At 50.9% G+C, this 25,185-nt stretch overlaps 1 protein-coding gene across 1 annotated transcript; it reads left to right on the top strand.

The window, feature by feature from the left end:
- The first annotated feature begins 4,342 nt into the window (after nucleotides 1-4,342).
- p4hb (prolyl 4-hydroxylase, beta polypeptide) lies at nucleotides 4,343-24,847 on the top strand. The gene is made up of 11 exons (XM_084441082.1): nucleotides 4,343-4,658; nucleotides 6,833-7,039; nucleotides 10,255-10,388; nucleotides 10,682-10,819; nucleotides 12,707-12,811; nucleotides 13,566-13,691; nucleotides 13,954-14,154; nucleotides 14,497-14,617; nucleotides 16,504-16,685; nucleotides 22,208-22,318; nucleotides 23,817-24,847. Exons 1-11 carry the CDS (start codon nucleotides 4,520-4,522, stop codon nucleotides 23,880-23,882), a joined length of 1,530 nt encoding a protein of 509 aa, XP_084297208.1. The 5' UTR covers nucleotides 4,343-4,519; the 3' UTR covers nucleotides 23,883-24,847.
- The last annotated feature ends 338 nt before the right edge of the window (nucleotides 24,848-25,185 follow it).

The following is a 25,185-nucleotide window of genomic DNA, read 5'->3' as shown; positions in this document are numbered from 1 at the left end:
AAACATTTTGTTCATTTATGATGATGAAGGGGTGTCTTTCTTTCTTACCCATGGCCTACTGCATGATGCAATGTTGAGGTGAAAATGTCCTCATGTTCTAGGTGGGGTTGGGGGCATGATGTGTAGAGGTCTGAAGTAGAGGACAGAATCCTTATGCCAATAAACATCCGGCCTTTTCTCAACTTGAGACAAACAACAACCAAATACAGCTGTTAAGAATACGTACATGTCCTTGCAAGATAACACTGGATTTAGGGAGATAAACGCAAAATACGTTCCACAAATACAGCCGCCTAAATGGGACACTGATTTACAGTTTCATTTCTCTCTGAAGTGATTGGACCTGCTCAATTTAGCTTCAATCAGAATGTGTTTTCCACATTGTTGTGATGGAGGAGTTATTGTTTTTCATATTGTGTATGAACAGGCCGTCAAATAATTAGGTGTGCTAGCTTGTAGAAGCTAGCTCAACGTGTAATATTCCTACTATTTCTTTCTTTCTTATTATTCTAGTTCTCCCCAGTTTGTCTCCTTTATAACGTCTTCATACTTTGTGCTAGAAACTTCATTAAAACTTTAAAATGTTCACAATGTTTAGCTCTAACGGGTGTATTCAGATTTCTGATATTTTTTTAATAGTTTTTTTAGTAATTTAACTTTTAATAGTAATTTTGTGCCACTGAAACTGCTGGTGGAATGTTCAGTATCATGTTTTTAGAGTGGTGGCAGCTGTTGCTTTGAAAATATTCACACATTTTGTGAACTGCTGGCACTCCTACAGTTTTGAAAGCTCTCACACATATTATACATCAAAATTAGTTTATTATGGCTTTAATAGCTTGTCTCTCTTTTTCAGGAGCTATCTGTCCTCTAGGTCTCAGAGGGTCTATTTTAATGGAGCCTTTTCCAGCAGTAGAGTGTTAGACTGTGGTGTCCCACAGGGGAGTGGCTTGGGGCCCCTCTTATTCTCTCTATTCACAAATGATTTCAATTTCTATTCGACAGGCAAATCTAACTCAAAGCGAATTCTGTGTGTTCTGTGCTTTGGTGCTGTAGAGCTGTGCTGCTGCGCTGTGGTTGCTATGGTGACAGTTCACAGGAGAGAGCTGGAAGGTATCTTAAAGGTACAAACACCTAAACCCACACACCTGAAGCAAGACCTATTTGAAGCCAAATTATTCAAGCAAACATTTGTGGAACCTTTTTCTATTACAGCATAGTTTAGATTAAATGATTTAAGTATTATATTACAGAACCTTAGTCTCGCCACCACGCCACGGGTCCCACAACTCAGCCCCTGAGTGGGCTAGAGAGACAATCTTCACCGGTGGGGGAAAGTGGGTGGCCCAGAAAGGTGTACACTGTCCGTGACCAGCTCTGACCTGAAGGGGCGGAGTCTCGCCACCATGTCACTATCCACGCTATGGGCCCCACAACTCAGCCCCAGAGTGGCCTAGAGACACACGGTCTATACCGGTGGGGAAAGGTGGTTGGCCCGGAGAGGGATACACTGTCCACGACAGGCTCTGACCTGAGGGGGCGGAGTCTCCCCACCACGCCACTATCCACGCAACGGAACCCACAACTAAGCCCCTGAGTGGGCTAGAGACACACGGTCTTTGCTGGTGGGTGCATGGAGATTGGCCAGAGGTCACTGTACTATCCGCATCTGACTTTGACCAAAGGGGGCGGAGTCTCGCCACCATGTCACTATCCACGCTATGGGCCCCACAACTCAGCCCCAGAGTGGCCTAGAGACACACGGTCTTCACCGGTGGGGGCGGGTAGGTGGCCCGGAGAGGGGTACACTGTCCCCAACCAGCTCTGACCTGAGAGCAGAGTCTCGCCACCACGCCACTGTCTACGCCACGGACCCCACAATTCAGCCCCTCAGTGGGCTAGAGACGCACAGTCTTCGCCGGTGGGTGCATGGAGATTGCCCGGTCCGTAGTAGTACTAGCAGTAGCTGTTACATACAGCTGCAGCAGCTAGCCCACCTCACATTTTCTCCAGGAAATGTACTTTCTAGTTTCTCTCGCAGTCTTGGCAACAGAACCCACGTCAAATAGGCTACATAGACGATCTTCATTGTAGCATCTTACTCGCTTCAATAAATTCAAGGCCAGCGGGGAAATGACGGCAGTGTCGACATGGCAACTACCTACACTATTAGTCCGAATGCTCTTAGGGGTCGTTGTACATCCTGTCCACTCACGGTTCTCTCCCTTTCTCTCAATGCACGCCATCATCCTTGTTAGAAAGCCATTAACCTTATCCAATATGGCCGTACCTTTACCCGAGTGCTGCGTTGACCTGTGTGACTGCAGTCATCACTGTTCCTCTGCACGAATGCATTGACTTGGTTAGTCCACCCCCTCACAGAATTACTGTTACATTGCTTTCAATATCGGAAGTACTAAATTGTTTTTTTTGCTGGAGTGGCTGTAAGTGCAACGTGGCCTAGATGAGAACGGTAGGCCTGGCTCAAAGCCTCACAGTCCAAAATAGCACCGTTTTTTGGCAATAAAACAAGAAGTGTGTGACCTAACAGAAATGGCATTGGCTGCAAAGTCCACTGCAACGGTGGCGGAACCAAATGCTACCTGTTGGCATGAGCACATAAACGGGCGCTAATCCAGTTCTATTGACACATCCTGTAGGAGCCTGGAGCTCTGCAGAGCGTGTATGGTTAGTGGGCGCGGTACGTTGAGATTAAAGATAATGGGAAGTAAATTTGAATTAGCGTGAGAGACAAGACGGAAAAGTGTGTATGTTTGTTCTTCCCATCACCATCATCATCACTGGCGGGGACAGGAGAGACTGTGGCCTAAACAGATAGTGAACGAGCCTTAATTTTGTCTGCCAATGCGTAGCTGTGGTGAACCTTAAGACTGACATAATTAGCAGCATCAAATGAGTGCTGGCTGTAGAATCCATCTGTGGCACGTGACAAGTGTTTATAAGCGGGGAAAGGTGTTTCTGTGCTTGTTTGGAAGACATTTTAATTAGGCTATTCTAATTCTGTCACTGTCTTGCTCTCACACGGTCTAATGAATGATGGAGCAGACTGGATAGAGATGGTTTCAGCTGTGGAAGAAATTAATAATCCAATCTTTCCTTACAAGCAAAACGAGAACTTGCGCTGACCACCATTATTTCTGTTCTTGATTTTAATATTTTATTTTGACCAACCGGAACTCAAGATTGAGCAACCAGAGGTCAACCACCACAAGCTCCCAGCACCTGTGGATCTCCAGTATAGTCAGCATATGCCTCCCTTTGTGTGTGTGTCAAACACTGTGGGCTATAGACACTGGGCCTTATTGTTAAAGCCAATCATCCAAGAGCTGCTTAACACTTATCTGGGTAAACATACTCAGTAATGCTGACAGTTTGACCGTTTGTTTGCTGTTCTGCAATTTGCTGAAACTGACTTGACAAACTGCTGTGAACTTGTGAAATGGATTTCCTCACAAGTTTGACCTACAGTATGGGCTTCTGTTGCACCTGCCAAATGAAAATAAGTCTGCCGTGTCCAACCGTGCTCTAAGACGAGGAAGTGACATTCCCAACATAACTCAACGTAGCGGAGATTCTGAAGAGTAAACTGTTGATAGGTATTTTCATCTGATCAGTTTGCATATTTCCGTGTTGTTGTAGTGATGTCAGTCGAGTCCTCCATTGACCCTGGGAGGTGTGGAGGAAATTAATATTCTAATCTTGAAATCATCGAAGAAATAAATCCAATTGATAAGGTGAACTTGTGCAGACTTAGTATTTCAATTTTATGTATTTTTGCACGGAGAGAGGAAGAGTAGCCTTGAACTTTGAAACGTTGATAGCAAGTTTCTCTCTGACCACTGGGCAATCCCATGCAGATATATGCTACCATTAGACGCAATCAGAAACGCTGGTTCATGATTGATACAAGGGGGTCAAAAATCAAGATTGACTGATATCCCAAAACAAAAATGGGAATGTGTTAATGTTGTAAAACAAAAAAAACAGGAATGTGGATAGGCAGATAATAGTGGTGGCGTCTAGTACTAGTGATGGTGTCTCATTCACTATCCCTCCAAAGTAAAACAGGCTATACAATAATCCCAGTAGCCTTTTCCCCCTTGGGCTAACTCACTGTCAGACAATGCATTTTATAATTCGCTGTGTCAACATATCTCAAGTGCCATCTATTCAACACTAAAACGGAGACCGCAAACAATCAGCAGCGAATGAGTGAGTGCGATGCATTCACTTCCAGGTCTCCGCTCCGTGGTCCAGTCACAATCCAACACGAACAACTCCCATCCTGATAAAGGCGCCTGCGCACTAGCGACCACTCCTCTGGTTCCTGCGCGCAATGCCACGTTAGTAGCGGCGGACACAAAACACAGGCACTTCCGACAGAAACAAGATAAAAACTTGTAATTCCACTAGTTTTTTCCCGTCTGTATCTGATTTGCCTGTAAGCTACGAAGCGACTGTCCCGTCAGAAAGAGCGGTTGAGCCCCACACAGCAACTATGTTGAGGTTTTTGCTGGTCTGCGCCCTGGCTGTGTTGAGCCGGGCTGAAGTCCCCGAGGATGAAGACGTGCTGGTTCTGAAGAAGAGTAACTTCGACGAGGCGTTGAAAGCTCACCCCAACATCCTGGTCGAGTTCTGTGAGTAACCTGAACACTTGAGTAACCGGGTGATGGTAAAATGGGGGAAACGGGCTTGTCACACATGTATGGTAGCTATGCTAGTGTGCTAGCTGGCTAGCAGTTGTCAACCGGTGGACTTGACCAGGTATCTCAACTTAGCTAACGCTAGCTCGCCCGGTTGAGAAGACAACATCGCATCTCCCGGTACCGAAACTTACCGTAATGTCTGCTCGTTAGCTCGCTCGCTACGGTCACGTCAGCTAACGGTAGCAAGACTCTGTCTGTCTCTGTCTGAGTCGGACTAGCTGGTCCAGCGAGGCCTGGCAGGGATACTCTGTTGAATGCGGGGGGATCCGAGTTTATTAGTAGATTTATCTTGCAGACTTGTTTTTATGAATGTTCACAACAAAAGTTGGCTACCGGACGGAGGTAATATCGGCTAGACATTGGACAAAAAAGGCACTTGGTGTATTTGCTATTGAGTAATCTCACTATATGTGATCTTGGGATGTGAGGATCGTTAATGTAGTTAGGATGATTGAGCTCCCAGTGCTGGTTGTGGATGACAACATCTTACTGATGCATTCACCAAATGCAGGTGTAGCTACGTGTGTTTCTCCTTCCAGGCAGATGAGACACTTTTTATGCAATCGAAACCGGATTGAAGCCAGATTGCCTGATGGTGCATGTCTACATGGTGACAGTCTTCTCACAAACATGACCGCAGATAACTGGTTGTCTGAATTAAAGCTCCACTGACTCTTTCGTTTGCTGCGGTTTGCTGGGGATGGTCGAAACTTTTCACTTTCTACTTGTCTGGAGTTGAATTGGGTTCGGTTTGTTGCTGCTTTTCAGGGAGTTTTATTTTTTACTAATTTATTTTCTGATACAGTGATTTAACAGAAGCATTGTCTACAGTTGCAATGCAAACTTTCTCCGTTTTGGGAAGAGTTCTCCCATCACTTTTCCAACACTGTTTTAACGTACCCCGAAGGCACGTAGAGAAGGGAGTTGATTGACAAGCCTTTGGACCATTGGGAGTGCTCCACGAGTTGTACTTTCCAATGAACGCGGATGGGGGAGGGTCAGATATGTTGTTTGCCCACGTATTTCACAAAAGGGCGGTACCACGCGGATTGGATGAGGTGCTTGGTTGACGTGTACTTCTGCAAACTCATCTGTTGCATATGTTAAAACTCGAATGTTAATCAGAACTGCGAGTATTTCCCCATTTTCTCACAAAATAAAGAATTACTTTAAAGAAGAGCAACAAGTAACACCTTAATGGGTTTATGCTAAACACTTTTGATCATTTTAGCCTATAAGCCCTAAACAATATCATGAAGTTGGACGTGGCCTTTGGACTTTGTTCTTACAACCATGTCTTGGTGGCTCGTGTCTAGCTTATTATACTGTGGTATCTGAGTCATTTCCAGTCACACAGTCAATTATTTGACTCACTCAATCAATGAACGCAGTTTCATGATATCACTATTTTTATTAAGAGGCAGATTAGAAAGTGGTTTGTAAACTGGACCTTCTAGGTAGGTGGGTAGGTACTTGATTGATTACCAGAGAGGGGGAATTTCAGTCTATGGTGTCTAAAATTCTCAATGTGGTGTCTGAATGAAGCCAGCCCTGTGGTTTGCATTCTTGCTCTGAGGGCATTCAAGGTGAGATACGAAACCCTGTTGGTCGTACAAAAATGTGAGTGAGTTCCTCTCGAAGCCCTCCATCCCGTCTCCTCAGTCGTGGCTGGACACCGTGCCCTTTCGTACCTCTGGCTTCTACACCCTTAATTAACCATTAATTAATCGACAACGCGTTAGTGCAGAGTGTTAAATGCTCTCAGATGCACCCACAAAAGAGGCAGTCAGACTGTATTGTGATGAATGATTGATGATCCAAAGAAACGGTTTTCCCTGGTCCTGTAATTTTGTTGTCTCCTTATTTTCCTCATTTAATATGATTAATAAAAGAGTGGGGGGGGGGGGGGGGGGGGGTGATTTGGAAAGAAAAAGCTAAACCTCTGTTCTCTATTTTCTCTCTCCCTCTCTATCTCTCTCCCTCTATCTTTCTCCTTCTATCTCTCTCCCACTCTATCTCTCTCTCTCTTCTCTCTCTCCCTCTCTTTCTCTCCCCCCTCTCTGTCTCTCTCTCTCTCTCTCTCTCTCTCTCTCTCTCTCTCTCAGATGCCCCATGGTGCGGTCACTGCAAGGCCCTGGGCCCGGAGTACGCCAAGGCGGCGGGCATGCTGAAGGCGGAGGGTTCGGAGATCCGCCTGGGGAAGGTGGACGCCACCGAGGAGGCTGACCTGGCGCAGGAGTTCGGCGTGCGCGGGTACCCCACCATCAAGTTCTTCAAGGGAGGAGAGAAGGAGTCGCCCAAAGAGTACTCTGGTGAGTCACTTAACGCTAGGGATGCACCGATTGCACAATTCTGGGCCGATGCCGATGTTTAAAATAACAATCTGGCCGATGTTTATTTTGTTTTATTTTTATTCCCCCTTTTGTGCCAGGGAAACAAAGAAATGAAGTTGGTAGTTTGGTTCCAAAACGCCGATTTTTATTTCACTATAATTTGAAAGCAAACTACACGTGCGTTTGCGGCGTTACGTCACGGATCTTCTCCGAATCTGCAGCTGGGTAGGCTACGTTTTGCAACAAAAAAAAGCCATAATTGTTGCGACATAACATCGGCCACTACCATCAGTGAATGTCATTTTATTTGCCCATGGGCCGATGGCAGTCAACAAGGCCAACATGGGCCGATGCCGATGTTCGGCCGATGCATCGGTGCATCCCTACTTAACGCCATCGTCTTGTCAACACGGTTTGCGTTTCACAGTGTAGTACATCTTTATTGCCGTATTCACTGTTTACCAAGCCAACGTGTCTGCCGGCCATATTCTGACCAACGTAATGTTGGTAGAAGCACTTTGTCCGTGGATGGACGTTGCAGCATTGGCCAGTGAAATCAACCGGTTGTTTTCCCACTCACGCCTCAGTAATTGAGCAGGACACTGTGTGGGATCAGGTGGAAGGGATCAGAATCTTCTCATGCACAACGTAGCCTGTCTGTCTCCCCACCTGGTCTTGTGATGGTCTGGACGTGAGCCGTTAGCCTGTCCTGAACTAAAGTGTGTCCAATTTGCCTCTGGTTTTTAACCCCAGTGTCCCTCATCACACACACACACACACACACACACACACACACACACACACACACACACACACACACCCCCTGTGTTGATCTTCATCTAAAACACCCTAGTTACGCCTGAGTCCCCTGTTAGTGAATAAAGTGAGGAGCTTGCCTCCCCTTTATTGAATAAAGTGACGTAACCCTGGCTAATCTCTCCGTAGCGCCGGAGATATGAAGGCAAATATGTTCTGGAGATGATGGGATAATTACTTTAGAACATTAGTTCAGACCAGTGTTGATTTCGTTGGCGTAATAATTTTGTCAGTTTTCGTCAACAATTTTTTTCGCTGGCGAAAATGAGACAATAACTAAAAAAAGAATTTATGATGACAAACATTGTTAGGGAGGGATGATTTATTATGTTGACGAGTGAATCACAAGAGACAGTTGCGCAACCTTACTGGATTTCCAGCAACATCTGAAGCAGCTTGTAACGTTTTCCTTCTCCAACATTACCAGGTGATTTAAGGTTCCGTACTCACTCACCTTTTCTACCCAGTATTTTGATGTGGAATGACAGCTGTAAACAGGATGTACACCGTAAACACTATTAATGTTAACAGGAACACTGGAACATCTTTCCAGGAACCACACTTGGAAGAGTAGCCGTACGGTACTACTGAACCTCAGTGTGTACAGTATTTGTGCCAAGTTATAACTTAACCAATAAGCAGTAAAATTGTCTGTATTGTTCAAACCTTAATACCATTCCATAATAACAGGTTAATAGAGGTTTCCTCCAGGAGTATATAATGAGTTCTAGAATACATGTATGTATTGTAGAACATGTATGTATTCTAGAACATGGATAGTTCTCGAATACATAGAATACATTCTAGAGAAACGCTTAAATAATGCATTACACTAACTAAACACGTTAGATTTTAGTCGACTGAAACTAAAACAATTCACACGACTAAAATAAAACTGACTAAAACGAAATCCCCCCCCCCCCCCCCACCCCCAAATAAGCAGTGAGAAGGATCCCTGGCCCAGTCAGAGGTGAGGTCTTCCACATGTGACTCCTATCAGCCGGCTGAATGAGCAAGCTGGTGAATGAGCCATTCACTCCGCCCCCTACGACTGACTAAAGAGGCCCCTCCTCCACACCCTCTCCCTCTCTCTCTCTCTCCCACACCCTCTCCCCCCCCCTCCCTCTCGTCTCCCCACAGCTGTGCGATGTGCAGCTCCTCACGTCCCCTCTGCTGGGCAGGGCCAGGGCTGTGTGGTTTTAAGGGGGGCCAGCTGTGTGTGTGTGTGTGTGTGGCGGAGGCTCTGACTCCCAGCCAGCTTCCAGTACTCTCTGCCCCTCTATCTCTCTCTCTGAGTCTCTGTCTCTCTCTCTCTGTCTCTCCCTCTCTTTCTCTTTCAAGGCCACATGCAGCTGTCTGTCTGTCTGGTTATTGTCAGCCCTGCACAGCAGAGTCTCTCCACAATGACGTCATCACCCCCTTTTAATAGCATGCAAATTAATCACAAGTCGACCTCGATGACAATCCCATTTACCGTCGCGTTCGTGTAACAAGGTAGGGAGACTCCGGGAATGCTGCCCACGTTTTAACAGCGTGACCCAACGTAGTCCTCGCTCCTGTCCCTTTCTCTGGCGGAATGAGCCTTTATTAGATTCAGGAAGGGTGTTTGACCTGTTCCCGTACTCTACCACGTCACAGGGTACCGGGAACCGCGGGTGTAAATTTACTTTACAGCCTGTTCCTCGCTAAAGTCATTGTTTGATCTGTGCTCGGCCGTACCTCGCGGTGACCCTGGGCCGGTCATGTGATCTGGGTCGGTCATGTGATCTGGGCCCTTATCAGGTACTTATAGAATGCATCCTTTCTGACTTCCTGGTTACAACGCCCTATTTTGCATAACATACTAGATAGTCTACATGATTGGGGGTAGTGTAGGTGTGGTGTCTCTTTGTATTGCGTTCGCCTATCCGAATATGCCGTGACGAGACACGCCGTCTTCAACGAAGCATGACGGGTGCTTTGTCACGTATTGGAACGAGGCCCGACCGACCGAGAGTTACTGTTCTAACCGTATTGGAACGGGGCCCGACCGACCGAGAGTTACTGTTCTAACCGTATTGGAACGGGGCCCGACCGACCGAGAGTTACTGTTCTAACCGTATTGCAACGGGGCCCGACCGACTGAGTTACTGTTCTAACCGTATTGCAACGGGGCCCGACCGACTGAGTTACTGTTCTAACCGTATTGGAACGGGGCCCGACCGACTGAGTTACTGTTCTAACCGTATTGGAACGAGGCCCGACCGACCGAGAGTTACTGTTCTAACCGTATTGGAACGGGGCCCGACCGACTGAGTTACTGTTCTAACCGTATTGGAACGGTGCCCGACCGACTGAGTTACTGTTCTAACCGTCGGCGTCTCGTTGTCTTCCTGCAGCCGGCAGACAGGCCGAAGACATCGTCGCCTGGCTGAGGAAGCGCACAGGTCCCGCCGCCACCACCCTCGCCGAGGTCACCGAGGCCGAGTCGCTGATCGCCGACAACGAGGTCGTCGTCATCGGCTTCTTCAAGGTGAGGCGCCGTTGGCACGCCGCGCCCCTGCGGACTCGTTTACCGTAAGGTCTTTCAGCAGCACAAAAAAAAAGAAGAAAGAGAATGCAATGCAAGGTTGACATTTTTCTTTCTATTGTTATTCCGTTGTCTTATCTTGAGTTACGTGACGCTTTTGACATTGAAAACTGGCTGCTGTCCCAGACCTGGATCAAGCCTTTCTCCTCCGCTCTGAACGCGTGCTTCCGTTCAACTAGCGCTTAAAGAGCGTCAGAACGTCTCTTTAAGCTCAGCCTCTCCCCCGTCTCCACCAGGACGCCGAGTCGGACGGCGCCAAGGCCTTCCTGAAGGCCGCCGAGTCCGTAGATGACGTCCCCTTCGCCATCGCCTCCGACAACGCCTTGTTCGCCAAGTTCGAGGTGGCCAAGGACGCCGTCGTCCTGTTCAAGAAGGTACGTGTGTAAAAGCTGTCTTAAGAATTTAATAAGAGCTCAGAAGCCACTCTTGATCCTGTGACCCCAAAGCTAACAAACCAACCCCCCATGCACTTTAGCTATTTGTGACTGGGGGGCCCAAGTCTTCTCTGTAAACGTTAGCTTGCTGTTTCTCCTGTGTCCCAAAAGCTCCATAGTGACCAAGCATCGGCATGTCGGTCTTTAAGTGGTGTAAGATTTTAACAGGCTGACCGGGTCATTTAATTCTGTAAACGATCCCGCCGCGGTTCTACATTCATACCGGCAACTTAGAAAGCCCGCTGCCGAGTGCCGACAGCCTCGTGCCTCACGAGCGACCCGCGCGCCCCCGCATTAGCCCGGTAACGCGATCCCCCCCGACCTCCATATCTCTCGCAGGATTCGGTGGCCCGGTGCTAATATTGGCCTTTCAACCTCCCGTGCAACGCCGCTCTCCCCAGACACCCTTTCAGCTCGCTTTCGGGGCTCATCGGGGTCCGCGTTTGTCAAGCGGAGAATGTCATCGGGTTCGGGTGGTGTCAGGAGGGTCCGACACCTGTATTAGGTCATGGCGTGTCGTCCGACCACCCTCATTGGCTGATGAGGGTGAATGGATGATGTCATAACTGACTCGGGGCAAGAAGATTCTAAACTCTCCTCATTTCAACCTGAAGACGCCTCATGAAGGTTCCTTTTTGATAGTGATGTCACAGGGATGATGAAAGAGAATATAATTAACAAATAAACAAAAATAAGTTGATCTACTTGAATGATCAAGTTCTCTTCAGAGGTGCAGAGGAATCAGTATTGTTTTCCATCCTTGCACATTCTTGCATTTTTTGCATTTCGTTTTATATGACCTTTCATATTTCTTGCACTTTGTCCTGATGCTTTTAATGTCTCATGTAAAGCACTCTGAATGGCCTTGTTGCTGGAATGTGCTATACAAATAAACTCTCATTGCCTGGCCTTGCCTTGCACAACCATAGCCCAACCATAGCCCAATCAACATCTTCTGAGGCTTGTTGGTAGGCAGAGCCTCAAAGGTCAGCCCAGACCAACTTAGGCCAAAATAGGTGAAAGTGCACATGAGGCAATTCATTAGCTGCAAAATGTGTTGTCCCTGACCCCACCTGCTCTTAATATGAATGCTCAGTCGTGCCTCAGATACTCACCTGATTGGCTGGGCAGTCTGGGTTGGGTGGTCTGTGTTGACAACTAGAATCTAGGCCAAGTCAGGAGGTTGAATGAGGTTTGGCGTGAACGGTACTGTTCCAAGCCTTCATCCTAGAGGCGCCGCAGAAAAAACGAAATTTCACTCGTCTTCATCGCAGACATTCGAAGGACGACGAGAATGTGGTTATTGTGGTTATTTCTCCATGTTTAATGAGACATGGATGAGATTCTTTTATCTTGTCACCTTCCATTGTCGGTTCGTGCGAGTGCATGTAACCCAACCCTGGCACGGACCCCAACATTTAGAAAAAAATAAAAAGGACTCTTGTATTTTGATGAGCAGCTGCTGATTCTTCCTTGTTAATGACCATTGGGGCTCAGGGGTCCAGTTTCACAGTCCTTTCACAGTCTTTCCTTGGTCAATGTCTGTAAGCCTGTGATTCCCCCACAATCCTCCACTGTACCAGTTTGGACTTTCCAGCACTGTAGCGATGGTGTTACTAACACTAAAACCTAATTTAGCCTAGAGGGTCTTTCCCATCGCTGGACTTACCAAAAGCATTTAATGGGGGTTGTTCGGGAAATCTATGTTTAGGGTTTGAGGTCGAGTTCACGGGCAGGATGGGTCAGATCTGGACACCGACTGGGTAGTTGGTGAATCCCCGGACCCCACCCCACCTAACGTTTGCGTCCGCTTTGACCTTTTGACAGTTCGACGAGGGCCGCAACACCTTTGACGGAGAGCTCACCAAAGACGACCTCCTGACCTTCATCAAGGCCAACCAGCTGCCTCTGGTCATCGAGTTCACAGAGCAGGTAAGCGACACGTTGCCGTTGACAACGGGGTCTTGCGTATTCCTGCCCCGAATGAATATTTGCGTAAGATACCTTTTGTATATTTGAATAAGATGACCTTTTATGGCTGCACACACTCAATCCAGTCACTCTCTCCTATACTCTTCTCATTCATTCTGGTTTTGATTCACATTGTCTACATACTGCTGATCCACCATTATTGTCCTCGTTTAGGTACTAGGGCTGCGTTCAGAATCGCATACTTCTACTTCTTACTACCAGTACAGCTGCCCTTAGAATGTACATACTTTGCAAGCAGTAGGCATCCAATTGGGACATACTACCTTGTCATAACATTGCGCCTTGAAATTTGCCCACATCCGTCGCTGTCCATAACGCGACATTCGTCTACAGCTGTCACGACTCGCACATGTGACGCACATTTCCGCTGCGCACAGGATTGTGGGTCAGAATAGGCAGAAAAGCCTGCTGGCTTGCATACTGCAAAATACGACCGGATGTAGTAGGACATCCTGGTATTTTTGCCGTACTGCATGTGGCATACTATCTATTGGGACATACTACATCCTGTTTTGGCATACTATATAGTAGGGTAGTAGGCGATTCGGAACGCAGCCTCGGTACTAATCCTCCATAACTAACCCTCTTCCTACCGACTATCTCAAGACTACAATATCCCCAAAACCACCTCGACACTGTGCAACCCCCCCCCACAGCATGTCAGATTATTCATGTTTGGTTCTGTTTTCTACAGACCGCCCCCAAGATCTTCGGCGGGGAGATCAAGTCCCACCTCCTCATGTTCGTGCCCAAGGCTGCCAGCGACTTCCCGGAAAAGATGGACCAGTTCAAGAAGGCAGCCGACGGTTTCAGAGGGAAGGTGGGTGTGGCGCCGCCCGAAGGGAATCTGAAGTGGAATACTGTTGTCCAATCAGACTCGAGAGTCCACTTAGTCCACTCAAACCGTTTTGCTTTGCATATGTTTTGCATATTTCACACCAATAGAATCCCTATTGCACAAGCTGTCTTTTGTCTGCCTACCTGCCCATCTTCATAATCACACCACAAGACTGAATAAGTTTGATAAGACTTTATTAGGGCCGCGCAACTCATCCTACACCTTCCTCCTCTCTCCCTCCCAGATCCTCTTCATCTTCATCGACAGCGACATCGACGACAACCAGCGCATCCTGGAGTTCTTCGGGCTGAAGAAGGAGGAGTGTCCGGCGGTGCGTCTCATCACCCTGGAGGACGAGATGACCAAGTACAAACCCGAGAGCGAGGCCATCACCGCCGAGAACATCATCGCCTTCTGCACGCTCTTCACCGACGGAAAACTCAAGGTGTGTGTGTGTGCGCGCGCGCGCGTGTGTGTGTGTGTGGTAGCAGCATCTTATCACGCCGGCCAGATCAGCCTTTAATGCACTTCAGTGGGGCGTGACTCGGTGCGGACAGTCCAATAGCACGCCTTACCGTAGACATCGGCCAATCAGGACCCTTGTCACTGTCATGTCATCTCCACTGTACCTCGATGGCGGCGCAGGAATAAGCAGGAAATCTGCGTCAGTTAATATCTCAGGCGTAACGTGGTGTGTGTGCATATTTTCATGGAAAGGGTTTTTTTTTTTTTTTTAACAACCGCTGTCCACCCTAAACTTGTAACTGCCCCTAACTGCCCCCTCTAGCCTCACCTCATGAGCCAGGACATCCCCGACGACTGGGACAAGAACCCCGTGAGGGTGCTGGTCGGCAAGAACTTCGAGGAGGTGGTCTTCGATCCCAGCAAGAACGTCTTCGTCGAGTTCTGTAAGAGACCGGTCACTCACACACACTCGTTCTCTCGCTCCCCCCCCCTCCCCCCCAAACTCGGACCTTGGGAGATGATGGCATGAGAGCTATGTGGTGATGTATCTCTCTGTCCAGGTGGAGTCCAGGCTTGTCTTTTCGGGGGACAGGGGGACGGGGGGGGGGGGTGGGGGGGCAGGGGGGTGCTGAGGGATATATTTTGAGGCGCTCTGGTGTGATGAGGGGGGGGGGGGGGAGGTTGTTGCACGCTGTTGCATCTGAAATCCGAGTGCCCCCTCCAGCCTTGGAGCTAAGCCTCCTTAAAGATGCCCAGGGGATGAGGTCCTATGGGGGGGGGATTTAAACCTATGCCCTCCCAGCCACCCCCTGATAATCAATGGGGAAAAAAAACATCCGGATAAATTTAGTCTCCCATCTGGATTTTAATATCACCTCCCCCCCCTCCCGACTCTTCTCAGTTGAGGGACTGAGGAATTTTCCATGGCTGAGGCTTTGATATTCCAGTCTCTCTTAGCGGGGGTAGCACCAGCCAGGATGACCGCTAAGGACCGGATGATTGGATTTCCCCCGGGGGGCGTTGGGCATCGGCTGCACGTGCCGGGCTACCCGCGTGTCCACCCTCCTCCCCTCCCCCGGGGCGGACAAGACGGGGCGACCGGGTCGGCCACGCCTGTCGTAAGCCCGGCTTTCCAGAACCGAGGCCCGCGGGCTTACCGGAATACCTGGCCATTCTGCCTCCAGTCGTATAAGCGCTATAAACGTGTGTGTAGCAGTTTACTAGTGCGCGTGCGTGCGGGAATGTGTGGGAGGAAGTTTTAACGCTAAAACTGCCCCGTCAATCACGTTCATCCCAACAGTAGTGATGAACGTCCTCAATCCTGTCGTTTCAACACTCAGTTCAATTGGAGGATTGTCAGTCAATCCACTCCATGTGTAACTTTGCATCTTTACGCATGCAGACTAAAATAAAATGAAATATATATAAATTAAATATAACTATAAAATATATACATGTAAAATATATAAATAAGAAATTATAAATCGATTACATTTAATTCTGTTGTCTTTTGTCGTGCACATCTTCCCTGCATCGATTGTCCTCCCACCCTGACCGGCGCTCTCTCTCTGCCCCCCCCCCCCACTCCCACCCTGACCGGCGCTCTCTCTGCCCCCCCCCCCACTCCCACCCTGACCGGCGCTCTCTCTGCCCCCCCCCCCCACTCCCACCCTGACCGGCGCTCTCTCTCTGCCCCCCCCACTCCCACCCTGACCGGCGCTCTCTCTCTGCCCCCCCCACACTCCCACCCTGACCGGCGCTCTCTCTCTGCCCCCCCCACTCCCACCCTGACCAGCGCTCTCTCTCTGCCCCCCCCCCCACTCCCACCCTGACCGGCGCTCTCTCTCTGCCCCCCCCCCCCCACTCCCACCCTGACCGGCGCTCTCTCTCTGCCCCCCCCCCACTCCCACCCTGACCGGCGCTCTCTCTCTGCCCCCCCCCCCCCCACTCCCACCCTGACCGGCGCTCTCTCTCTGCCCCCCCCACTCCCACCCTGACCAGCGCTCTCTCTCTGCCCCCCCCACTCCCACCCTGACCGGCGCTCTCTCTCTGCCCCCCCCCTCACTCCCACCCTGACCGGCGCTCTCTGTCTGCCCCCCCCCCCTCCCACCCTGACCGGCACTCTCTCTCTGCCCCCTCCCCCCCACTCCCACCCTGACCGGCGCTCTCTCTCTGCCCCCCCCACTCCCACCCTGACCGGCGCTCTCTCTCTGCCCCCCCCACTCCCACCCTGACCGGCGCTCTCTCTCTGCCCCCCCCACTCCCACCCTGACCGGTGCTCTCTCTCTGCCCCCCACCCTGACCGGCGCTCTCTCTCTGCCCCCCCCAGACGCGCCCTGGTGCGGCCACTGCAAGCAGCTCACCCCCATCTGGGACAAGCTGGCCGAGAAGTACCATGACAGCGCCGACATCGTCGTGGCCAAGATGGACTCCACGGCCAACGAGATCGATGCGGTCAAAGTGCACAGCTTCCCCACGCTCAAGTACTTCCCCGCCGGCGACGAGCGCAAGGTGAGTCCCCCCTCCCCCCCTTCCCCCCCCCGGCTGTGAAGACGTCCACGCCGCGTCCGCTTCACCAAACAGGCCGCTGGTAAAAATCTGTTTGATGGAAGTGGTCGCTATCAAGTTCATACCCATCTTCCACTTCCACATCAGAATCAGATTTGATTTTTGCCTGCTAGGTTTTTACACATACTAGGAAGGAATTGGTTCTGGTCAGTTGGTGCACAGATGGACAGATGACAATAGACAGGGTGCAGGGACTAGATGGGACAGGGCAAATGACAGACTTAACTGGAGAGTTAACAGACTTAATGACAGACTTAACTGGAGACTTAACAGACTTAATGACAGACTTAACTGGAGACTTAACAGACTTAATGACAGACTTAACTGGAGACTTAACAGACTTAACTGGAGATCAAATCTGTTTGTTGCTTACTACTACTAATCTTATCAAATCCACTGTGTTGGATTAAAGTCATGATCAAAATCCAAGTGCTGGATTAAAGTGTCCAAAATGATCAAATCCAAGTGTTGGGTTAAAGTGGTCCCCCATTCACTTCCCCCCACCTCCTCTTTCCCACACGAGGGAGGGAGAATTTGAAGACATTGCAATGCTGCTGACACCTGCGTCCCTCGGTCTGGACCAGGTGACCTGCTATTGTACGAGCCTGGCCTCCTATAGGTCCTCTTCCCACCCTGGGAATAGCATTCGGCAGCGTGTCCGTTTGGTGACTCACTTCCCAGACGCATGCCGCGTGCTGCATTGCCTGGCAGTCGCGCTGGCGTGCCTCTCCCCCCCCCTCCCCCCCGGGAGGGAGACATTCAATCTCCAGTGAAGTGTCAGTTTCTGACCCCGGGGCTCTTTTAACCCCGACCCCTTTTTTGTAAACACCTCCACCGAGGCCACGCGTGTACCTCTCCACCCAGACCTATCTATCTATCTATCTATCTATCTATCTATCTATCTATCTATCTATCCATCCACCCAGACCTCCATCCATCCACCCAGACCTCCATCTATCTATCTATCCCTCCATCCATCCAGCCCTCCATCTATCCCCTCCATCCATCCACCCAGCCCTCCATCTATCCATCCATCCACCTAGCCCTCCATTTATCCCTCCATCCATCCACCCAGACCTCCATCTATCCATCCATCCACCTAGCCCTCCATTTATCCCTCCATCCATCCACCCAGACCTCCATCTATCTATCCATCCATCTATCCCTCCATCCATCCACCCAGACCTCCATCCATCCACCCAGACCTCCATCTATCTATCCATCTATCCCTCCATCCATCCAGCCCTCCATCCATCCATCCACCTAGCCCTCCATTTATCCCTCCATCCATCCACCCAGACCTCCATCTATCCCTCCATCCATCCATCCATCCATCCATCTATCCCTCCATCCACCCACCCAGCCCTCCATCCATCCACCCAGTCCTCCATCTATCCATCCAACCCCCTATCACTCCATCCATCCATCCATCCATCTATCCCTCCATCCATCCGCCCATCCATCCATCGATCCCTCCATCCATCCAGCCCTCCATCCATCTATCCATCCATCTATCCCTTCATCCATCCATCCACCTAGCCCTCCATCTATCCATCCATCCATCCATCCATCCACCAAGCCCAGTCTTCTCCTCTTTCTGTCCATCCATCCATCCCTCATCCATCCCTCCATCTATCCATCAGGCACCCCTAATATCAGTCTTCTCTGTCCATCCATCATCTACCCCTATCAGTTTTCTCCTCTGTCCATCCCTCCATCCATCCATCCGTCTGGGATTACTGAAGTACCTGCCTCTCTCCTCCTCACCTCCCTCCCTGCCAGAGTCAGCATTCCTCTCAATCATTTCACACTCAGGCAGATGGTTGTAGCCGGTTAATTTGACCGACCGAGTCATTTTCACTGGGGCCCCTTCTGAATAATCAACCCTCCTTATCGGGAACCGCAAACCCCCATCTCTGAGGCCCAGTAACACGCCCCCATCCCTGAGACCCAGTAACACACCCCCACACACCCCCATCCCTGAGACCCAGTAACACACCCCCATCCCTGAGACCCAGTAACACACCCCCATCCCTGAGACCCAGTAACACACCCCCATCCCTGAGACCCAGTAACACACCCTCATCCCTGAGACCCAGTAACACACCCCCATCCCTGAGACCCAGTAACACACCCCCCCCCATCCCTGAGACCCAGTAACACACCCTCATCCCTGAGACCCAGTAACACACCCCCATCCCTGAGACCCAGTAACAAACACCCCCCCATCCCTGAGACCCAGTAACACACCCCCACAAACCCTCATCCCTGAGACCCAGTAACACCCCCCCATCCCTGAGACCCAGTAACACACCCCCATCCCTGAGACCCAGTAACAAACACCCCCCCATCCCTGAGACCCAGTAACACACCCCCACAAACCCTCATCCCTGAGACCCAGTAACACACCCCCATCCCTGAGACCCAGTAACACACCCCCATCCCTGAGACCCAGTAACACCCCCCCATCCCTGAGACCCAGTAACACACCCCCATCCCTGAGACCCAGTAACACACCCCCATCCCTGAGACCCAGTAACACACCCCCATCCCTGAGACCCAGTAACACACCCCCATCCCTGAGACCCAGTAACACACCCCCATCCCTGAGACCCAGTAACACACCCCCATCCCTGAGACCCAGTAACACACCCCCATCCCTGAGACCCAGTAACACCCCCCCCCCATCCCTGAGGCCCAGTAACACCCCCCCCCCATCCCTGAGACCCAGTAACACACCCCCATCCCTGAGACCCAGTAACACACCCCCCCCATCCCTGAGACCCAGTAACACACCCCCATCCCTGAGACCCAGTAACACACCCCCATCCCTGAGACCCAGTAACACACCCCCATCCCTGAGACCCAGTAACACCCCCCCATCCCTGAGACCCAGTAACACCCCCCCCCCATCCCTGAGACCCAGTAACACACCCCCATCCCTGAGACCCAGTAACACACCCCCATCCCTGAGACCCAGTAACACACCCCCATCCCTGAGGCCCAGTAACACACCCCCATCCCTGAGACCTAGTAACACACCCCCATCCCTGAGACCCAGTAACACACCCCCCCCCATCCCTGAGACCCAGTAACACACCCCCCCCCATCCCTGAGGCCCAGTAACACACCCCCATCCCTGAGACCCAGTAACACACCCCCATCCCTGAGACCCAGTAACACACCCCCCCCCCATCCCTGAGACCCAGTAACACACCCCCATCCCTGAGACCCAGTAACACACCCCCATCCCTGAGACCCAGTAACACACCCCCATCCCTGAGACCCAGTAACACACCCCCATCCCTGAGACCCAGTAACACACCCCCATCCCTGAGACCCAGTAACACACCCCCATCCCTGAGACCCAGTAACACACCCCCCCCCCATCCCTGAGACCCAGTAACACACCCCCATCCCTGAGACCCAGTAACACACCCCCCCCCCATCCCTGAGACCCAGTAACACACCCCCATCCCTGAGACCCAGTAACACACCCCCATCCCTGAGACCCAGTAACACACCCCCCCCCATCCCTGAGACCCAGTAACACACCCCCCCCCATCCCTGAGACCCAGTAACACACCCCCCCCCATCCCTGAGGCCCAGTAACACACCCCCATCCCTGAGGCCCAGTAACACACCCCCATCCCTGAGACCCAGTAACACACCCCCATCCCTGAGACCCAGTAACACACCCCCCCCCCATCCCTGAGACCCAGTAACACACCCTCATCCCTGAGACCCAGTAACACACCCCCATCCCTGAGACCCAGTAACACACCCTCATCCTTGAGACCCAGTAACACACCCCCATCCCTGAGACCCAGTAACACCCCCCCATCCCTGAGACCCAGTAACACACCCCCATCCCTGAGACCCAGTAACACACCCTCATCCCTGAGACCCAGTAACACACCCCCATCCCTGAGGCCCAGTAACACACCCCCATCCCTGAGGCCCAGTAACACACCCTCATCCCTGAGGCCCAGTAACAAACCCCCATCCCTGAGACCCAGTAACACACCCCCATCCCTGAGCCCAGTAACACACCCCCATCCCTGAGACCCAGTAACACACCCCCACACACCCCCATCCCTGAGACCCAGTAACACGCCCTCATCCCTGAGACCCAGTAACACACCCCCATCCCTGAGACCCAGTAACACACCCCCCCCCATCCCTGAGACCCAGTAACACACCCCCATCCCTGAGGCCCAGTAACACACCCCGCCATGGTGTTGGGTGTCCAGCACACAGCCACAGAGACTCTTAAAAGATGTCTGCCGATGACTTCACCCGCTCGAGAGGCGCCCACCCAGGCGGTGCTGTCGCCGGTCTCATCCCCCCAGAGATGGCGGCGGCGTCCATCGGGGCTGGGCGGGGAGGTGGCGGTGGCGTGGTTTATAACCCCCTTACCCACGCCATAGCCCTCCGTGTGACGGAGCCGGAGAAGGTCAGAGGTCAGGGATAGAGGAGGCAGCTGCGCCCAGTGGCCCATGCTCATCTGAAAAGCAATTAAAAAAGATGGAATGAAGGTATATATAGGTCGTAAACAATCACAGCATCGGCCTTCTCATCAGCTGGACGACCACCCTGACTGACTGACCCATGTCCTAATTGTAACACCCTCATGTTTTGGGGGGGCCCCGGGGCTCGATAGTGCAACAGCTCCTCAGAGCGCCGCGTAGTCGATGCGCCGAACGACGGCATCGTTTTGACTAGGGATGTTAACACTTAATCGATTGATTAACGATTAATTGCCGATACTCAAGTAAGATTTGGTTATTCAATGAATTGCTTGTTAGTGGAACAAAACCTTTTGTTTTTGAACGAACGTTATCAACGGGAGTTGTGTGAAATGTGATCATGATTTAAGGTCTGACTGCACATGAGGGCGCCATGTAGTGAAGGCTAATTGGGATGCCGGGAAATTTCAACGACACAGCGGAAGAAGACACAAATATGAAGCGAGCAAAGCACAGTCCAGCGCAGGACGTTCTTATCAATTAATCGACTATTGTTTGTTAAGGTTAACAGATCAATTAATCAAATTCCTTGATTTGCAACCCTAGTTTTAGGGCTGGGTATTAAGTCGAATTTCAAGATTCGGTTCAGAATTGATTATCACGATTCGATTTAATATCGATTCAGTTAGTGTTACTAAACTTTATTTTTTTTAGCTTAAGCTAGCTTAAGCTTTTTTTAGCTTAATTACATGACTGCCAAGTTATGCAACACAATACTAGGGCTGGGTATCGATACTGATTTCCAAAAATGAATGAATGAATCATTGAATGAATTAATGAACTATTCATACCTTCATTTATTCATTCATTCATTAAACAAACGATAGATTTTGGGGTTCATGAATCAATTCTGAAAAATTTGATTCAGAATCGATGAATCGATTTTTTAAAACCCAGCCCTACTAGTTTTGACGCGTCATCTCCTCTCCCCCACAGGTGATCGACTACAACGGCGAGCGGACGCTCGAGGGCTTCACCAAGTTCCTGGAGAGCGGCGGCAAGGATGGCGGCGCGCCGGCTGGGGAGGAGGAGGACGAGGAGCTCGACGTAAGTCTGACGGTCGCTCAAGCTAGCGAGCTACCGTTTTGTAACATTTTCGACAGGCATGATTCGGTAGCCGTAAGCGTTTTACTACCCTAGTCAGTTTTTGGAGTCTGTCGAGGTCTTGGTGAACGTGGGTGAATCCAGGCCTGATGGTTTATAGATAGTCTGTGGTTATATTACTGTAGTCGTTGTTGTTCACAGCTCATATATTAGCCGGATGTTATTTGCAGCCCATGGACTTGAGCCACGTAAACACTGCCTGGCTATGACCTCTCGTAACCCCGCCCCCCTCACCTGAGAAACGATTCGGTTGTCGTCATTGCGCAAGACTTGTTTCCCCATTCACTTCAAAAGTCAGGGTTTCAATTGACTTTGTTTCCCTCTGACTCCGTTTTGACTTAAGTTAATGTTATTTTGCAAGCCCTCCTGCTCTTTTGGGGGGATATTTGGTGTCTTGTAGAGTGCCCGTCCAGAATAGACCCACAGGACCCCACCTCCTTTGAGGATTTTAGATGGGAACCGTAGAAGTGGGCAGGCTGCCCATCTCCAAGGCCAGGAACAAGATGACCATGCTAAGTGAATCTGAGTCGAGCTGACCGGTGCACCTCAAAAACACCAGCTGCATGCAGGAAGTGGGGACGGTTGAATACAGGAAGTGAGCCCCTCTGGTAGGCGGAGCTTCGTTACAAATGCAATTATCCGAGACTTCCATCCACCTCCTCGGCCCCCCCCCCTCCCGCATTTGGAAGCAAAACGGCCTGGCCACGCCCCGAGCCAATCGTCTTCTCTAAATGCTTCTAAAAAAGCTGAGGATGAATGCTGCGTTTTCACACCCTCCATGACCCCCCCCCCCCCACCCCCTCGTAAGTCTTATTTATAGAGCGCCGGCTGCTGTAATTAATGGCCGCCACAGCTGTTACTGCCGCTGTTTACTGTCCCCCCCCCTCCCCTGAGACCCAGGCTCTCTCCGCTGAAGCGCCGCACGTGAACCGTCGCAGAATCAACCCCCCCCCTCCCATTCTCTCAAGTCAACACCCCCACCCGGCCAGTCAACACCCCCCCACACATCCCAGCTCCCTGCTTATAGCCGCGGCAGTGGCCTCGCAAGACCAAGACGTCACCGTTTTTAAGTTTAGCTTTAGGTTAGTTTCAGCGGGCCTTGTTTACGCGCCCTGCCTCGTCGACTCGGGAGGCGGACGATGCGCCCCGACGTGTCCCGGCCGGCCGGGTAGTTAGAGGTGTAAGCGGACGCCGGTCTCCACGTGTTTTAATGGCCGCCCCCCCCGGGGCTCTCTGCCCTCGTCCGTCTTAATTAAAACTCCCACCGGGGCTCACTGCGACGTCTCTGTGCGCCGTCTGCTTCGCACGCGGCTCGTAAACCCGTAACGAATCGGGCGGGGCTCTCGGAAGAATCGCACACCCACACCTGGGACGCCGGCTAGCAGGCCACGCCCCCTCCCGCCACATGTGAAAGAGCGTCTCGCCTCTGTTGTTTTTTCAGGATGTCGACGACGCTGAAGAGCAGGACTCGGATTCGGACGGAGAGGAGCAGCACGACGAGTTATAAGAGCCGGGGCAACGGAGAGGGGAAGGACGACGCCCACACGCCACCCCCCCCCCACCCCCCCCCCCCCCCCCCCCGACCACCATCACCACCTCTTCTTCTTGAGAGCGACCCCCTGTCCAGTAAACACTAATACTCCTCCTCAACCTCCATCCAGTCAAGCCAGTCAGCAGGTCGCGGCAGGACCCTTGGCCGGCCCTCTCCCGAGAAACCACCCCCCCCCCCCCCCCCCGGCCCGCGTTGGACTCTTCTGTCCCTGCGCAGGAACTCAAGCGGAACGACGCGAACCACCTCTCCGAAGAGGGGGGGGTCCAACCACGACCCCCTCGTCACCAAGTTCCTCGTCCGACGACAAGAGCTTGCCTTGTATATTACGAGCCAAAACGTAGAAGAAAAAGAAACGGCATTGAAATACTTGGCATATCCAGTTGACAAATTGTGATATATATTATATTTCCTGTAATTTGTGTTGCAGATTCCTTCCCACCCCCATCCCCCCCCAAACCCTCGGAGAGGGCCAGTGTGATTTCTGGGGTGTAGCCTTTATATGTAGGTTTGGGGAGGGCAGCCAAAGTTCCTTTTCCTGTGATAGGCAGTTTGAGGGCCAGGGTTGTGTGTGTGTGTGTGTGTGGAGGTATACAACACTTCTCTCTCAGGGGCATGGGGCCATCCTACAGTATATATAGCTATTTTTTGTAAAGAGAAGGGGAATGAATAGATGTGTTGAGTGTAGCACAAGGGGCCCCTGGAAAGCAAAATATGCATCTGTAGCCGAGACCAATCAGAGGTTGTTTCTCTCTCTCTCTCTCTCTCTCTCTCTCTCTCTCTCTCTTTTTTTTCCTTTCCCTCTCTCCGCCTCTATTCCCTCTACAAATCATATGGTTTCTTTTCAGTTCAGTTTTTCTGCTTATTTCACGGCTACTGACTTATTTTTTTAAAGATACAAAAAAAAAAAAAAGGTAAAAAGAGGAAGGAGTGAAATTGCTTGTTTTATTTAATTGTATTTTTCAGTATAAGGGTTTTTATTCTTGATCTGTCACTTGTTTAAACCTGTTCACCGGTATGCCCAGCTCAGGACGCCAGGCTGGGGCGGAGTTGGCCCGTGAGCTCTCTCTCCCTCTCTCCCTCTCAGAACTGAAATGGGTCGGCTGTGGAGAACGGTGGAACGGTTCTGTTGGTTGCACTGTGTTCACGCCAGACAGAGATTCCACGATGGTTACTGAAGGGGGGGGAGGTATTTACCGGGAACTTGTTATTTGGAGGGAGGGAGGTGGGGGGGGAGTTTGAGAGAGGGGTCCATTATGGT

The sequence above is a fragment of the Borostomias antarcticus genome (assembly GCF_949987555.1).
Source record: "Borostomias antarcticus genome assembly, chromosome: 7".
NCBI classification, from domain to species: domain Eukaryota; kingdom Metazoa; phylum Chordata; class Actinopteri; order Stomiiformes; family Stomiidae; genus Borostomias; species Borostomias antarcticus.
This window is presented reverse-complemented; position numbering and strand designations above follow the sequence as displayed.

Coding starts and splice junctions, on each gene's coding strand:
- p4hb (XM_084441082.1), top strand. CDS start 4,520: ATGTTGAGGTTTTTGCTGGTCTGCGCCCTGGCTGTGTTGAGCCGGGCT. Junction 7,040..10,254: donor GTCGCCCAAAGAGTACTCTG/GTGAGTCACTTA, acceptor GTCTTCCTGCAG/CCGGCAGACAGGCCGAAGAC. Junction 14,618..16,503: donor GAACGTCTTCGTCGAGTTCT/GTAAGAGACCGG, acceptor TGCCCCCCCCAG/ACGCGCCCTGGTGCGGCCAC.